The sequence below is a fragment of the Oryctolagus cuniculus genome, chromosome 2 (genome assembly GCF_051225735.1).
Source record: "Oryctolagus cuniculus isolate XC-2025 breed Fujian yellow rabbit chromosome 2, ASM5122573v1, whole genome shotgun sequence".
NCBI classification, from domain to species: Eukaryota; Metazoa; Chordata; class Mammalia; order Lagomorpha; family Leporidae; genus Oryctolagus; species Oryctolagus cuniculus.
In genome coordinates this window covers 95,521,472-95,539,474 of record NC_142868.1, presented here as the reverse complement: position 1 = coordinate 95,539,474, position 18,003 = coordinate 95,521,472, and the positions used below count along the sequence as shown (strand labels likewise).

The following is an 18,003-nucleotide window of genomic DNA, read 5'->3' as shown; positions in this document are numbered from 1 at the left end:
GCAATATGGAAACACTATCAAACTATAAGACTATTTCAACTACCTGTTTTTGAGATTATTTCATCAACTAATACTGTAAGTTTACAAGGTACATGCTATTGTAGAGGCCATGAATCAGTCCATGCCAAGATGTCCCTTGGGAGGTTGTAAAAAGAACTCAAATGTGCAGCACTGGGAACAGATAAGCAAGCATGGCAATATAACTGTTACCAGTGTACGAGCAACAAAACACTAATGCTTACCTCATGGGCTGTGTGGAGGATTAAGTGAAATAATACATGCAGTATGTCCAGTACCCTGCCTGCACACAGCAAGTATCCTGAGCATGGGAGCTGCCTCTGCCTTCCTGATTCATCCCTCTGCAGGGATTTTGTTAGCTAACATTTTAATCAAAGTCTAGTAACTGCTGCATACGTAGCTGGCAGGGAGGAGTAAGGAGAGATGATAATCCCTTCTGAGACGGATGGGAGTAAGAGGATGTACACTTTGAGAAAGCTCCTTCAGCAGTTCTGAAACAGCTCTGCTCTCAACACTTCATCCCTCTCCCAGTATTGTTTCCTCAACAGGTGGTATTATGGATGGAAAACTTTTTGGGAAAACTTACTGGAAAGGCCTTTAGAGGTCTACTACAAAGCTTGCCTTCCACCAGGTAATATATGGTTGCTAAGCAGACTGTATCTAAGGTAACACAGTTGTAAGGTAATACAGCTAAGAAACTGGAGGCAAATCTCAGGTCTCCTGGTGCTCAGTCAGTACAGTAACCTAGTAAGAGATTAAGCTGAAGACATGGTAATGTAAACAGTTACAAACCTGAGTCATAACAAACTTAGGGTGAGTCACTTAAGAGAAAAAGCATCCTATGAGAGGAAGACAGGAAAAAGAATACATGTTGAACAACCATGGTAGGAGACAGATGGGTTAGGTACAGAGGCTTTGGAGTCAGCCAGCCGGGGTCTGGGTCCAAGTCCCTCATCTGTAAAACATCCATAAAGATAAGGAACACAAAATGTTCAAATCATCTAGCATAATGTTTGGAACAAGGAGATGCCTAGTAAATATTAACTTGTTATTATTGTTTAGATCGTTGGGGGCAGCTATCTAAAGGCAAGGAAACGCTGCCCTGAGTGGAGAACCCCTGTAACTAACACAGGAATCTGGGCCACTGTAGTCAGTCATCCCAGCCCACAGAGGCTGAATCGATGGCAACCAGCTGTGCTGTTTCTGATGAAACAAGAGCTCTAAGTGTAAAAGTCTATGACAAACAAGGAAATTGTGGAGAAGGTATATTTTTCAGTGAAAAACAATTCAGAGTAGGGAGCAGCTTTCCTGACTAGAATGGTTAAAATAAAGCCCAGAGACCAAGGGGTAATGAGGCAAACACAAGGTTACTTTCCTCACAGGGACTGAAAGACTGGCAGCTGTTTCTACAATTGCCCCTTCTCCGCCACCTCCATTTTCCACTTCAGTTCTTAAAAAAAACAAAGAAAAAGAAAAACAGCTACTGATTCTCTGTACTCCTAAGAGTGGATGTATATTTTCTCCCTTCTGTTAACTTTAATGGAACTCTTATAATCAATCACCCCAGTATTTACATCGACTTACACTCTTGGCTCTTTCTACCTCAATGGCTTTAAAATAAAAAGCCACATGAAGAAGAGCTATACATGCAAAACTGTCAGAGTAATTTCGACTCACAAAGCTGATTGTCATCTGGGAAATACCAAATCAATCAGACAAAATAAAGAAAGAATCTATAATGTCAGGCAAACTATGCCTGATATCGTATTTGACATAAAAATGCCAAAATCCTTAAAAGTAACAGAATTATCATAGCAGTAAGAAAAAGGAATGACATTATCTGCTTGCTACCTAATAAATATTTCCAAAAAGGAAAACAGGGGGCCGGTTTGTGGCACAGTGGATAAGTTGCCACCAGTGATGCCGGCATGCCATACGAGCACTGGTTACAGTCCTGGCTGCTCTATTTCCTATCCAGCACCCTGGTAATGTGCCTGGGAAGGCAGCAGAAGATAGCCTGAGAGCTTGGGCCCCTGACAACCACACAGCAAATCCAGATGAAGCTCTGGGCTCCTGGCTTTTGCCGTGGCCATCTGGGAAGTGAACCAGCAGACGGAAGATCTCTTTCTCGCTCTCTTCTCTCTGTAACTCTGCCTTTCAAATAAATAAATCAATCTTAAGAAAAAACAAAAGGAAAGAGCCAAAAGACAGTCACAACAAAATATTAAAAAGTAGCCCTTGTCAGTTACTGATTTTAAAGTAACTGACATTTCCTGTTATAACACAATATTCTAAAAACTTACAAGTAGAAAAGTGATTCTCTTGTTAAAATTGCCAGGTTCTAAATTTCTCAAAATAACTGAATGGTTCATTAGAGGGGTGATTTCCTTATAGGATCACAATGAGTAACAGCTGAGATGCTTTGTCAATTCAATTATGATGGATCCTATTGCTCCCTCCATATCAATAGAGCCTTTGAAACATCAGCCTTTGAGAACAGAGTAACTTTATTAACCTAATGATGACTATGAATTGAAACAGCTGGTGAAAGACTGTGAGTTAGCAATGATGTTTTCAAAAGTCCTCTAGTTTTTACCAATGATTAGAAAGAATAAATGTTAGAGTTTTGGTCATTTGGTTAAAAAAAAATAGAGGATAAGTGCTACTAAAAAGAAACACAACACTTTTTAGTCAATCTGTTCGAAAGTGGAGAGATGGATTATTGTACTCCTAAAAAAGAATAGCACAGACCACTTTTCAAAACACAATTAACAACTGTTTAAGGAAATCAAAATCAAAGCAAACAGGGAAAACCTGTGGCTAAACCAGGCCATCTACAGATACTCTACCTATTCTCTGTCTCCAGTTCATTCTTACGTAGATTTGCATCATCTAGAAGACTCTGCAGTAAGGCAATTTTTTCATTGTCTGAACCCTCTTGGTTAAGTTTTAACATCTTATTCTCATGCTGAAGACGAATAAGTTTCTCCCTGAATGAATAAAATAAAAACTGATTATCTGTTTTATCAATACAATATAAATATCAAAACCTAGTTGTGTGCAGTTACAGATTTAATACATAGAGCACAGATGAAAAACAAACTACCTGCAGGGCATTTAGTGTCTATCAGAACTACTAAAATATTAATTTTGGGTCTCAAGTACTTTCTTTTTAACAATACACAATCTGAAGATAATAGAGTCTCAAATATCATAATATGTAATGAATGAGACTTCAAAATCCTATTTTCTGATTTAAATATTTAAGCTATGCATTCAACAATGTGTTCCTTGGTTCTCACCAGTGAACATGATTTCCAATGCTGTATTATTATGTTACCAATTACTTGGTAGAAAGATATAAACGCAAGGAAGATTGCCATCAAAATATGCAACCTACCCATGCCTATATATAGGTAAAATTATATTCTTATAACAAGTCAGACTATTAGATTATTGAACTAGATTGTTCTGGGCTCTGTGTTACACCAAAATCTTAAACTGGAGAGATGTTAAAAGCAACAGAACTTGCCACCACATTTACTACAGGGATGACAGAGTGCAAGTCATATTATTGTATGAAAATAGATTTACTGAATGTATAATTCACTTCTTTACACAGGGTTATTTATTTATTTAGTAGAACATAGAAAACAGCATTTATTTTGCAGAAATTAGGGCTTAGATCCACTTTCAAACTAATTTTCAGAGGTACAGAGTAATATGAGAAAAGAGCTACTGCCTTCTTTGGATTCTGTCCCTTTAAGCTTTGGCCACTGTCTGATCTCTTGCACAGGGTCATCTTCAGAGGGTCCCAGGACACTATAAAAGGCACAGCAAAATTTTTTTTAAAAAATCAAAACTCTCGGGCTGGCACTGTGGTGCAGTGGGTTAAAGCCCTGGCCTAAAGTGCCGGCATCCCATATGAGTGCCGGTTCTAGACCCGGCTGCTCCTCTTCTGATCCTGCTCTATGCTATGGCCTGGGAAAGCAGTAGAAGATGGCCCAAGTCCTTGGGCCCCTGCACGTACGTGGAAGACCTGGAGGAAGCTCCTGGCTTCAGATCGGCACAGCTCTGGCCTTTGCGGCCAACTGGGGAGTGAACCAGCGGATAAAAGGCCTCTCTCTGTCTCTACCTCTCTCTGTAACTCTTTCAAATAAAATAAAAATAAGTTTAAAAATAATCAAAACTCTCTGCACATACACAAACTGGTATTTTCTTGTTTGTACTGAAAGATGACAATCAGGTTTGTGACCCAATTCAAGAAATTACACAGAACTTAATACATGTGATATATAGGCAACACTGAGTTCATATTTTTCAATCAAAAAGTAAACACTCATTGTAGGACAAAAAGAGAAATGGAAAGAAAGTCAATTTGAGATTGACATATGACCACTGCTGAAACGTACCTTCTGAGTCTATGTACACACACATGCAAATATTTAAGAAATGGGATCACTTGGTACATGTTACACTAGTACTGCTATTTATACTTAAAATTTCATGATCTTTTCATATTAATTACATACTAATATTTTTAAATGACATATTAAAATATATAAATCAGTCATTACTTATTTAAGTAATGAACTAATGAGCATGATATAAATTTTAGGCTTTACCATGTTAAAATGATCAGCTTTATAAATACACTTTTGGGTGCCTCCTTGGTTAACCTCTTAAGATTAACTTGTAGAAAAGTAATCTCTGGATCAGAAGATCCAAACAGATTCTGATAATCTGTTTAAAAGAAAATTTATACCACTTTACCTCCAGTTTATGAGGTTTCCAATTCCTCCACACCCTTAACTTCAATGACATGTATTAAATGTTAACCCACCGTCCCACTGTCTATGACTTAAGTTGCAAAATTTTCAACCCAGTTTATCATTTAATTTCCCTGACAGGTCCTCTGGACATAAGAGTGCATTTTAACTTATACCTGTACCTACTCATATTAGAAAAGTCACATTTACTGAATCTTTATCATTGTTCTTTTCACAATTAGAAAGCCAACTGCATTACCAATAAGTGCCCCTAAAATTATTTCTCTAAAATACTTATAAGTGTTTACATAATTTTAATTGGCTCAATAATTTTACCAGTTCAATTATAAAGTAGCACATCAGATCGCAGTAAAGACTCAGTGTTCATATTTTAAATCCATGTGATTAGAAAATAAATGTTAGTAATTAATTTTTTTAAAGATTCATTTATTTATTTGAAAGTCAGAGTTACACAGAGAGAGAAGGAGAGGCAGAGAGAGAGAAAAGTCTTCCACCTGTTGGTTCACTCCCCAATTGGTCGCATTGGCCGGAGCTGCGCCGAAGCCAAAAGCCAGGAGCTTCTTCCAGTCTCCCACGCAAGTGCAGGGGCCCAAGGCCTTGGGCCATCTTCTACTGCTTTCCCAGGCCATAACAAAGACCTGGATGGGAAGTGGAGCAGCCAGGACTCGAACTGGTGCCCATATGGGATGCCAGCACTGCAGGCGGTGGCTTTACCCACTACACCACAGTGCAGGTCCCAGTAATTAATTTTTTTTGTAGGCTGCCAGTTAAGTATAGCCTTGTCTTTTTGGGTCAAGTATTTTTATTGCTAAATGTTTACAATATCTATGCACAAAATATATTAGTTTGCTTGTGAAAGATCGTCCCACTAAAAATCAATTCTCAAAGCCGGCGCTGTGGCGTAGCAGGTAAGGCCACCGCCTGCAGTGCAGGCATCCCATTTGGGCACCAGTTCCAGTCCCAGCTGCTCCACTATTGATCCAGCTCTCTGCTTTGGCCTGGGAAAGCAGTAGAAGATGGCCCAAGTCCTTGGCTCCTGCACCTGTGTGGGAGACCCGGAAGAAGCTCCTGGCTCCTGGCTTTGGATCGGTGCAGCTCCGGCAGTTGTGGCCAACCGGTGAATGAACCAGCGGATGGAAGATCTGTCTCTCTCTACCTTTCCTTCTCTCTCCATGTAACTCTGTCAAATAAATAAATAAATCTTAAAAAAAAAAAAATCAATTCTCTATTAGGTCAGTTTAAGACAGCTTCTGGGCCTGTGCTGTGGCACAGTGGGTTGGTTAAGCCAGAGTGCTAGTTTGAGAGCTGGCTGTTCCACTTCCAATCCAGCTTCTTGCTAATGCGCTTGGGAAGGCAGCAGAAGATGATCCAAGTGTCCACCATCCAAGTGGGAGACCAGGATAGAGTTTTTGACTCCTAGTTTCCACCTGACCCAGAACTGGCTGTTGCAGCCATTTGGGGAATGAACCAGCAAATGGTAGATCAATCTTTCTCTCTCCCTCTCCCTCTGTCTCTCCCTTCCCCCATCTTTCAAAATAAATATAAATTTGAAAAAAAAAAAAAAAGCTTCCAACATGCTGAGAACATAGAGTTAACAGAGTCCATGTTGCAAGTTATCAGTGACAATGAAGAACTGGCTTCTTTACACTGCAAGAGAACCAGGTTGTCCTGTGCAGGACTGCCAGCATCACACGCTCCTACCTGATCTCAGGTGTAACAATCTCTGCTGCCAGACTGTCTGAAGATTCCTGACTTCCCAGAGGGATTAGCCCTGTAAATACACAAACATGAATACACAGTTTAGCTCAACGATACAAGTTATACATGAAACCCTACTTGGGAACACTAATTTTCACAGGTAAATCAGTTTTTCTCAAGTAAATGATCATGTCACAGTAGTCTTACAATATTATTGTCTTACCACTTTAAGTGTAAAGTTATGTACCACCACCATTATTTTAAAAATTTTCTCATTACCCAAATCAGAAATTCTACAACCATTAAGCTAAAAGTAACACTCCATTTCTCTTGTGGGAACCATGTTCTACTTTCTGTCTCAATGATTTGTCCACTTGAAGCACCTCACATACATGCACTCATGGAAACTTTGTGTCTAGCTTACTTCACTTAACACAGTGTTTTACAGATTCATACATGTTAGTTTTTATCAGAACTTCTTTGCTTTTCATGGCCAGTGAATGTTCCATAGTATGCACACACATTTTCATCTCTTACCAAAAATTTGGGTTGTTTCTATATCCTTGCCAACATTTATTTTCTTTTATGTTTCTGGTATTACCCATCCTAACTGGCACTATATTTTATTGAGGTTTTAATTAGCATTTTTTTAATGAATAATGACACTGAGTCCCTGCTCATGTACTTACTGACCACTGCATATTCTCTTTATTTTTTTTTACCATTTTTTTTTAATTTTTTTTTTTTTTTGACAGGCAGAGTGGACAGTGAGAGAGAGAGAGACAGAGAGAAAGGTCTTCCTTTGCCGTTGGTTCACCCTCCAATGGCCACCATGGCCGGCGCGCTGCGGCCGGCGCACCATGCTGATCTGAAGGCAGGAGCCAGATGCTTCTCCTGGTCTCCCATGGGGTGCAGGCCCCAAGCACTTGGGCCATCCTCCACTGCACTCCCTGGCCACAGCAGAGAGCTGGCCTGGAAGAGGGGCAACTGGGACAGAATGCGGCGCCCCGACCGGGACTAGCACCCAGTGTGCTGGCGCCACAAGGCAGAGGATTAGCCTATTGAGCCGTGGCGCCAGCCTGCATATTATCTTTAGGTATTCAAGTACTTTTTCCATAGTAAATTGGTTTTGTGTTGCTGTTGAGTTACGGAATTTTTCAAATTTTCACACAATAAGCTCTGGCAGATATATGACTTGCTTATATTTTCCCTATTCTGTGGATTGCCTCCACTTGATTGACCTTTTTCTCTGAAACCAAAGTTTTTAATTTTGATGAAGCTCAATTCATCTATTTTTTCTTTTGTTGCCTCTGCTTTTGGTATCAATTCCAGAGAACCACTGCCATATCCAATGTCAGAAAGATTTTCCTTTGTGTTTTCTTCTAAAAAAAATTTTTTTAAAAGCTTTCATGTTTCTGTTGACACACGGGGCTCAGGCCTTAACTGCTACTTCCCCAGAGGGTACAGCTGCTCCTTGAGCTGCTGCTGAGTGGTTTTCAGGTTCTCCTCGTGCTTGGGCTGCAGGTCCAGGGGCTTGCACTTGTTGCCCTTGTAGAACTTTCTTTCTAGGCCTGGTTAACAACGGTGAGCACACACAGCTAACAGACGTTCGGACAATTTGAATCTTGGAGAGTGTGGACACAGCATGGGCAGCACCATCTCAAGGCATCTGGCTGTCAGCAGCTCCTCCGTCTCCTTGCCATCAAGGTCACAAGCCTCCATCTTGGCCATGACTGCACAAGGCCTGTCACCACCACCACTCCAAGGGAAAGAGGATTCCAGAGCTGTATAATTTCAGCACTTATGTGAGTATTTAAGTCTGATTAATTTTTGTACGTGGTGTGAGGTAAGGGTCTGACTTCATTCTTTCTTATGTGGACATGCAAAAACATGTAATTTTCTTTTTTTGGCCAGAATTTCCAGTACTATGTTGAATAAAAGTGACAGAAAGGGCATATTTGCCTAATTCCTAATCTGAGAGGGGAATACCTCAATCTTTTAAAATTAAATATGAGGGCAAATGTAGGTTTTTCATATATAGTCTTCATCATGTTGAGGAAGATTTCTCCCCTTCCAAGTTTACTGAGTTTTAAAAACCACAAATAGGTGTTACATTTTGTCAAGTGTCTTATCTAAAACAACTGAGAATATCATGTGTTTTTTTCATTTCCTTTTATCGTTGTGGTATATTATATCAAATGCGGTATCTTTATGAAGGTCCAATACTGTCTTAAAGTAGTTTCATAATAGTTTTAAAAATCAAGATATGTAAGTTTTCCAATTTTTTCAAGGCTTTTTTGTATTATTTTGGCTCCTCTGCCTTTTCACACAATTTTAGAATAAGTTTGTCACTGTCAACTAGTACAGTCTGCTGAGCTTTTGACTGGGATCGCATTGAAACTTTAAAATATGGGAACTGTCATCTTAGTTATATGGAATTTTGTATTACCTGAATAATAAAATCTCTCCATTTTCTTTAAAGGATTTACTTATTTATTTATTTGAAAGGCAGGGAGAGAAACAGAGGTAGGGTAAATTACTACAGCAAAACTCCTAGGTCAAAGGATCTGACAAGCAGTAAATAAACTAATTTAAGAATGTATGAGATGTATATTTTTTCTTCTTTTCTTGATAAAGAAATTAAGAGAGGACGGAGCTGTGGCGCAGTGGGTTAACTCCCAGGCCTGAAGCGCCGGCATTCCATCTGGGCGCCGGTTCAAGTCCTGGCTGCTCCACTTCCGATTGACCTCTCTGCTACCGCCTGGGAAAGCAGTACAAGATGGCCCAAGTCCTTGGACCCCTGCATCCGCGTGGGTGACCCGGAAGAGGCTCCTGGCTCCTGACTTCAGATTGGCGCAGCTCCAACGGCAGCCAATTGGGGAGTGAACCATAGAATGGAAGACCTCTTTCTCTCTCGCTCTCTCTCTCTCTGCCTCTCTTCTGTGAAACTCTGACTTTCAAATAAATAAATACATCTCTAAAAAAAAAAAAAGACATCAAGAGAAAAGGGGTTAAGGTTTTGGTTAGATTCTTAGAATTTTGGAAAAACCATTATGGAGTTAATTAGAGATACATGAAAGAATTGCCAGGCCAACAATGAGGATCTGATTATAATTAGAAATGATTTATTTCTGGTGAAGATAATCAAGAAAAATACATATTTTCTTTAGCTGACCTTAATTATTTGGAATACGGAGAAAAACTTTAGGCTGTCTGAATCAGGATTTGAGAAGCCTAGTATAGAAACAGGTGAAGAGGATGGGAGAAAGAGTAGTGAGGTAAACAGGACAAGGAGGCCAGAAAAGAATTGATGGGCAGCGACAACAGAGAGGGGCTTACAAGATGAAATTAAGAGAGCAGCCTTGAGAGAAGGAAACAGCACGGGTGAAAGGAAGTGACAGAAATGCTAGGGGCTTGTTTCTGGTGAAAGTGAACAAAACAAAGCTACATGTTATCTGTCAAAAATCCCAGGCTCCAGCATGATGGCTGAGGGGCCAAGTGCTGACCCCACCAGGTCACAAACAACAGGTTTTGAATGCAAATTCCCAAATTAAACCCACTCCACTTATTTCATTTGAGAAAAAATTTTAAAAATCACTGATTTAAAAAGTCTAATAAACTTTAAGGAAGTCATGAGAAGTTTTCAGAATAAAACTTTCCAGGTAAACAGAGATAATTTTTAACAAATACTTTTCAACTAATGAATCTCAAATGTTTAAAAAAAATTCCTTTTAATTGGGCAGCCAAATCTAGACCCACAACTGTAGCCTATAAAACCTGGGTAACAGCTAAAAACATCTGTTTTACTGCCTCTTACCACTTTTCCATTTCTATCTTTCTTCCTTTAAAGATTTATTTATTTATTTAAAAGTCAGAGTTACACAGAGAGAGGAGAGGCAGAGAGAGAGAGAGAGAGAGAGAGAGAGGTCTTCATCTGCTGGTTCACTCCCCAATTGGCCACAACAGCAGGAGCTGTGCCGATCTGAAGCCAGGAACTGGAGCTTCTTCAGGGTCTCCCATGCGGGTGCAGGGGCCCAAGGACTTGGTCCATCTTCTACTGCCTTCCCAGGCCATAGCATAGAGCTGGATGGGAAGTGGAGCAGCTGGGACTCGAACCGGCGCCCAGATGGGATGCCGGCGCTTCAGGCCAGGGTGTTAACCCACTGCGCCACAACACTGGCCCCACTTTTCCATTTCAATCCACTGGTGTAATCACTTTAATGTGAACTTAATATTTTAACTGATATCATCAGAAATATGAGGGAACTTTAAAAAATATGTAGAAAAATGAAACTAAAAGATGTTTATTTTGTGGGGCGTGCGCTGTGGTGTAACAGGTAAAGCCGCTGCCTGCAGCACCAGCAACCCACATAGGTGTCGTTTTGACTCCCAACTGCTCCACTTTGGATCCAGCTCTTTGCTGTGGCCTGGGAAAGCAATAGAAGATGGAACAAGTCCTTGGGCCCCTGCACCCATGTGGGAGACCCAGAAGAAGCTCCTGGCTCCTGGCTTCATATTGGCTCAGCTCCCGCTGTTGCAGCCATCTTGGGAGAGAACCAGGGGATAGAAGACCTTTCTCAATGCCTCTGCCTTTCTGTAACTCTGCCATTCAAATAAATAAATTAAAAAATGTTTATTTTGGTGCAAGAACTTTGAAATCCATGTAGTCTTTTCATAAAATGCATTCACCATGAACTTTATGAAGACCTCCCATATGCATGGATTTCAAATTTTTGCACCAAAATAATCATTTTTTCATTCCATTTTCCATGAAATTTTGAAGTATCCTCATAAATCATCTTGTATTTACCTTGAGTTGTGAGCTGCCCTTCTTGAGCCTGTACACATCGAAGTTCTTCAATGGTTTCCTTTAAGGAATCCCTTTCTGTTCGTAGTCTCTGGAGAAACAAAAACCAGGTTAGCCTCCTGTATAACACGTTTGTTCATCAGTAATCTTCAACTTATCTAAGTAGTAAACAACAGTGAACTTACACATTTTACCTTTTTATCTTTCCTTCTGCAAGAACCACAATGTAAGAAAAAGATCAAGTATTTTTTCTTTTAATTTTGTTTTTTCCATTTAACAACACTGATTACTATGTACAAAGTAATCTTTGTACACTATCCACAAACAAATAAAAGAAGCAAAGCTATGTACTCTAACCTTAATGGTACATAAGTTTTTTTGAAAAGAAAAAAAGCAAAATTCCAATTTCAATCCAGAATTTATCTAATTATGGATGTAGGTCTCCAGGATAAATAATTTCTTTTTCTTCCCATTAGACATACATGATCAAAGAATATTTTAAATATTCATAAATCATGACAAAGTAAATGTGTTTTTAAAAGGTTTAACACATGGTAACCAAGAGAAAGAAGTATCCTCTGAACCAATCATACAGAAAAACAAGAGCTACACAAATCTAGCTATGGGCAAAACAGTGTAAAAGAGGCAGCAGCAGTGGAAAAGGAATAAAAAAAGTTAGAATGGAAATAAAAACGTTTTTATTTTAGATCTATTTCTGAAACACAAGGAGAAGTCAGGAACTCTCATTTTTATCACAAATAGAATGAATTAATAGTCAAAAGATGAATTAAATTTCACTGCCCTAATTTTAGCAGTGCTCAAACCAAAACGTTTTATTACATATACTCACATCTTTTTCTTTTTGAAGACTGTCAACTTTTTCTTTTAGCCGCTTATATTCAAAATCTAATTTATCTGCTTTCTTTGATTCTTCAGATAATCTATTTTGCAGTTCTACTACCTGATACAGAAAGATACCATTAATTTTTATAATTTGGAATGTTAGAAATTTTCATTATTTTCTTCTGTAGGTCTATAATGACCCCTTCTCCACCAATACTCAAATAAATGCACAGAAGTTTAATGTAACGGAGACATGGAGAAATAAGCATCTACCCAGATACTGTGAGTTCCCAAGCCAGAATCATCCAAAATAATAATGTTCAAAATTGTAGAGGGGCCAGCATTGTGGCACAGCAAGTAAAGCTGCTGCTCATGACACTGGCATCCCATATGGATGCTGATTTGTGTGCCGGCTGCTCCACTTCCAATGCATCTCCCCACTAATGGCCTAGGAAAAGTAATGGAAGATGATCCAGGCATTTGGTCCCCTTCCACCCTCATAGGTGACCTGGATGAAGCTCCTGGCTTCGGCCTAGCCCAGCCCTGACCATTGTGGCCATATGGGAAATGAGTCAACAGATGGAAGGTCTCTTTCTCTCTATGTCTCTCTATAATTCTTTCAAATAAGTAAATAAATCTTTTTAAAATTTTAAAAAAATCTATAAGATTTCTATTCCTAGCAATATAGATAACTGGGTATTTTGAAAATTTTTAATATAAAATAAAAGAAATCCTAAGGGGAGGAGAAGGAATCTAATTGTACAGCTAAGCTTACATGAAAGAGAAATCCACCAGAGTGGGAAGTTCATGCAGAAGTTATGGGTACCAAGAGGTGCCAGATTCAAAGCCCTGCCTGGCATTTATCAGGAGACAAATAGTTGTTAAACCACCATGAACTTTGAAAGGTGGTGAATCAGAAAAAGGTTGGGCTAAGAAAAGAAGTACATCTGCTAACAAAGTAAACTGAGTGCTTTGGATTTAAAAAAGCACAATCTGGGGACCAGCGCTGTGCACAGGTTAATCCTCCCCCTGCAGTGCTGGCATCCCATATGGGCCCCAGTTAAAGTCTCAGCTGCTCCTCTTCCAACCCAGCTCTCTGTTATGGTTTGGGAAAACAGTGGAAGATGGCCCAAGTCGTTAGGCCCCTGCACCTGCATGGGAGACCTGGAAGAAGCTCTGGGCTCCTGGCTTCAGATCAGCTCAGCTCTGGCCACTGTGGCCATCTGGGGAGTGAACCAGCAGATGGAAGACCTGTATGTCTCTCCCTCTCACCATCTGTAACTCTACCTCTTAAATAAAAAAATAAAAATTTTTAAATAAAATAATAAAACAAGAAAGTACAGCCTAGACATCTGTCATCATGTGTTGAGGTTGATTCATTCTGAGAGGAGGAGCGTGGTGGGGGCAAGAGGCGCGGAGTCACCACACAGACCCCAGGAGGGAGTCGGATGAAAGCGGGCTAGAGGCAAGCAGCCAGCAGACTGGTTTATTTCATTTGGTACAGCAGCTTAAATAGCGAAGGCAGCCAACCCGGTCAAGGGGCAGTTTATGCCCTAACCAGTCACAGCCTGTTGCCAGGCAGGCTTCGTTTGCCATGTAGTTTCCAAAACCATCCAATCACAGCCTGTTGCCAGACAGGCTCCGTTGCCAGGTGGGATTCAAAGCCATTCCTGAGTAACTGATGCTCGCTTGCCAGCAGCCACCTTGGCATGGCCTTCTCATTCCACCACATTTCCCCCCTTTTTGTTTATTTTTGAGCAATGGGAGGCATGATTCTTGGCCATACCATTGCTGACAATGTGGTGGAATGAGAAGGCCATGCCAAGATGGCCACTGGCAAGCAAACGTCAGTTACTCAGGAATGGCTTCGAAACCCGCCTGGCAACGGAGCCTGACTGGCAACAGGCTGTGATTGGATGGCTTCAGATACTGCCTCCTGGGGTCTGTGTGGTGACTCCGCGCCTCTTGCCCCCACCATGCTCCTCCTCTCAGAACAAATCCACCACGACAACCACAGTCTTTTAGTACACAGATTTTGTGTTGAGCTTTTACAACTTTGTTTGTCTAAGAAAACTTAAACAATTAAAGCAATGCTAAGGAAAATCTGGCATAAGCAAACTCATATATAGTTTAAAGAAGCACAACCTCAACTCAGGACACCTAAAAACAAAGATGAGCAGATGAAAGCAAAAGTCAGCATTACAGAGATTGACAGGGAAATAACTGATGTTGCACCAGTCAGTAGAAGTGACAGCAACAACAAGAGAGCAGAGTAAGATATCCAAGTATTTCAGATTGGAATTACCAGATTAAAAGTGTGTGTGTGTGTGTGTTTGTGTGTGTATAGTATATATATATACTAGATTGAAAACTTAAAAAGCTAAAGAGGAGGGGCCAATGCTGTGGGTTACAGGTAAAGCCACCGCCTGTGATGCCGGCATCCCCTGTGGACACTCCACTTCCAATCCAGCTCCTTGCTAGTGGCCTGGAAAAAGCAGTAAAGAATGACCAAGTGCTTGGGCCCCTGCCAATGACCTCGGAGACCCAAAAGAAGCTTTGGCCCAACCCAGTGCTGGTCATTGCAGCCATCTGGAGAGTGAACTGGGGGGTTGGAAGATCTCTGCCTCTCCCTCTCTGTAACTCTTTCAAATAAATAAATAAATCTTTTAAAAAGTGAAATTATGAAAAGGAATAAGACCATCAGAAATGATCAGGAGGTTTGAAAGAGTATGTAAGAGAAATAGTGGAAAGAAGCTACTATTACTAAAAGATAAGTCTATACACACCAGACACAAGCACAGAGAATTCGTGAAATATGCATGTTTCACTACAATACTTTGGGGATGGATTTCTTTTTAATTTTAAATCTGATGTCCTTCATAACTTTTGAAAAAAGTTCAGCCAGCTTTTCCATCAAATGTCTTTCTCCAGTTCTTTCTGTTCTCTTCCCTGGAACTCTAACTACATCATTCCTCATTTCATATTTCATATCTTTTACTATCATTTATAGTTTCTGTTTGAGCTATATCTATTTTGGGTTACTTCATCAGTTTATATTAAAGGGTTGTATGTTTGAAATAATAAATCATTCAGAAAAAACACTGCCTGCCAATTCATGATGGACAGGGCTGCTCTAAAACTTCAAAACTAGAAAATGCAAGTTTTACACAATTTTTTTCTGAGAATGGTAAGACACTATTCTCCAATTCATTTTATTGAGAGTATAATTTTGATTCCAAAATCAGATAAGGAAAGTATGAAATAAAAAAATCTCCATTGAATTACACAAGTAAAATATTTTGAGTAAACAAAGCAAACCTAACAATGTGAAAACAACAAATAAGTCCATTGTGACAAGTTAAGTTTATCCCAAGAATGCAAGTCTAAACTTAAAAAATCCATTAATATAATTTACCACATTAATAGAAAGGAGGTAGAAAAACTAGCTGATTAAATCCAACATTTGTTTAACATAGAAACTGGACAAAAGGTGGGTATAAAAACCTGCAACAATCCTTAAAATATATTGGTAAAATACCAAAAGCATTCTCTACATCATCAACAACATGAAATTTTTTCCCATTAAAGTTTTATTTAAAGACCAGGTATGCTGATTAAGAAGAAAAAGAAGGTGTTGAATAAAACGAAACAAAATTGCTTTTATTTGTTTTCTATCTCATTCTTAAGAGAGAATCTACAGATATTATCAGAATATAAGAATTTCATTAGACAGTAGAATCAACATATAAAAATCACTTTCATTCATATGTATGACCAAGAAACTCAAAATCCTATCTTTACTTGTATTTATGAGACATTCAAAAAAACCTAAAGTCCCTAAGAGTAACAAACAAATAGTTTTATGCTTAGAAGAATATGATAAAAGTTAATCAGAAGCATTGAAGACCTAATAAATGGGAAGACATGTTCATAAACAGCATCACTCATTGTCACAAAGATGTCAGTTATCCTCAAACTGGTAATAGATTCAACATAAGTTCAATCCCCAAAGGTTCTGGGTTTAAAGAAAAAGCAAATGACCAAGAATACAGTTCTGAAAAAGAAAAAGGTATGAGGGCCTGTACTGCCAAACATCAAAATTACTAAAAATCTACAGAAAATAACATAATGTGGTATTGGTTAAGAATAAGCAAGTAGACTAAGACAACAGAACAGAGTCCAGAAACAAGCCATCATATAATATGAGAAGTTTAGATGTTCTAGAGTAGTTCAAATAGCTCATGGAGGGGCAGGTGACTGGCTTAGCAGTTGAGACACCAGTGAAAGTGCCCACGTCCAGTACTGGTGCCTGAATTCGATATCTGGGTCTGCTCCTGACTCCAGCTTCCTGCTAAAGCAGACCTGTGGAGGCAGTGGTGATGGTTCAAGTGAATGGGTTCCTGTCATCCATGTGGGAGACTTGGATTAAGTTCCTGGTTCTTGGTTTTGGCTCCCAACATGGGGTCATTCAAAGCACTTGGGGAATGAAGCAGTAGGAGCTCTCTTTGTCCTTCTCTGTCTTTGTTTCTCAGATACACACACACACACACACACACACACATATATAAACTTTTTTGTAAGTTTATGGGAACATTGAATTAAAAGATAAATTGATTTGAAGGCAGAAAAATTTGAAACCCATGCAGTTTTTTCATTACATGTAATTTCTATGGACTTTCTGAAGACCTTTGTAGAAGGCAGAATTGTAGGTCATTGTGGAATAATGGACTATTACAAAATGGCAGTAGGTAAACTAGTTATCTACACAAAAACAGAATCCAATGGACCCCTTCCTAACACTCCATACAAAAATCAATCCTAGGTGGATTAGAAACCTAAATGTTCAAAACAAAATTAAAATTTTATAATGAAAATGAGTGAGGCCGGTGCCGCGGCTCAATAGGCTAATCCTCCACCTAGTGGCGCCGGCACACCAGGTTCTAGTCCCGGTCGGGGCACTGGATTCTGTCTCAGTTGCCCCTCTTCCAGGCCAGCTCTCTGCTGTGGCCCAGGAAGGCAGTGGAGGATGGCCCAGGTGCTTGGGCCCTGCACCCCATGGGAGACCAGGAGAAGCACCTGGCTCCTGCCTTCGGATCAGTATGGTGCACCGGCCGCAGCGCGCCAGCCGTGGCGGCCATTGGAGGGTGAACCAATGGCAAAAAGGAAGACCTTTCTCTCTGTCTCTCTCTCTCACTGTCCACTCTGCCTGTCAAAAAAAAAAAAAAAAAAGAGAGAGAGAGATGAAACTTTATAGCCTTATGGGGTAACATTTCTTTTTAAAATGATTAACTAATTAATTAATTAATTAGAGAGAAGGAGACAGCAAGAGCTTGTGTGCTCACACAAGCAAGCTCCCATCTGCTGGTTAATTCTTCCAAATGCCTGCAAGAGCCGGGACTGGACTAGGCCAAAGCTAGGGGCCAGGAACCCAATCCAGGACATACACATGAGTAGCAGAGATCCAATTACTTCAGCCACTACCTGCTGCTTCTCTGGGTACACATTAGCAGAAGCTGGAATAGGAAGCAGAGCTGGGACACTTAACACAGGCATGCAGATATGGGATGTGGGTGTCCCAATCAGTGTCTTAATCATTAAACCAAATACCCACCCTGGAAATAATTTCTTAAATAAGACATGAAAAAGCACAAATTGTCAACTTTAAAAGAAGTAAAGGGTAAGGTCACAGATCTGTAGGAGATAAAAACATGTGCAAGTGATGAAAATTTAATTATCTAGAGCAAATTAATTCTAGAAATCAGTAAGAAATAATTTTTAAAATGTATAAAGGATAAAAATAGACAATTTGTAATCAAGACAATGCAAAGTATAATTATAAGGAAAAAC

The 18,003-nt window shown here is 39.7% G+C and overlaps 1 protein-coding gene across 3 annotated transcripts in view; it reads right to left on the bottom strand.

The window, feature by feature from the left end:
• The window catches only part of HOOK3 (hook microtubule tethering protein 3), a 125,696-nt gene that overhangs the window by 36,442 nt on the left and 71,251 nt on the right, over positions 1–18,003 (bottom strand). For all 3 annotated transcript variants that reach the window (XM_002720760.6, XM_051832317.3, XM_089325942.1), the window contains exons 12-15: positions 12,164–12,274; positions 11,317–11,404; positions 6,510–6,579; positions 2,868–3,008 (exon numbers count right to left, since the gene is read on the bottom strand). In XM_002720760.6, the coding sequence (XP_002720806.1) occupies positions 2,868–3,008; positions 6,510–6,579; positions 11,317–11,404; positions 12,164–12,274 (410 nt within the window). The remainder of the gene's footprint in view (positions 1–2,867; positions 3,009–6,509; positions 6,580–11,316; positions 11,405–12,163; positions 12,275–18,003) is intronic.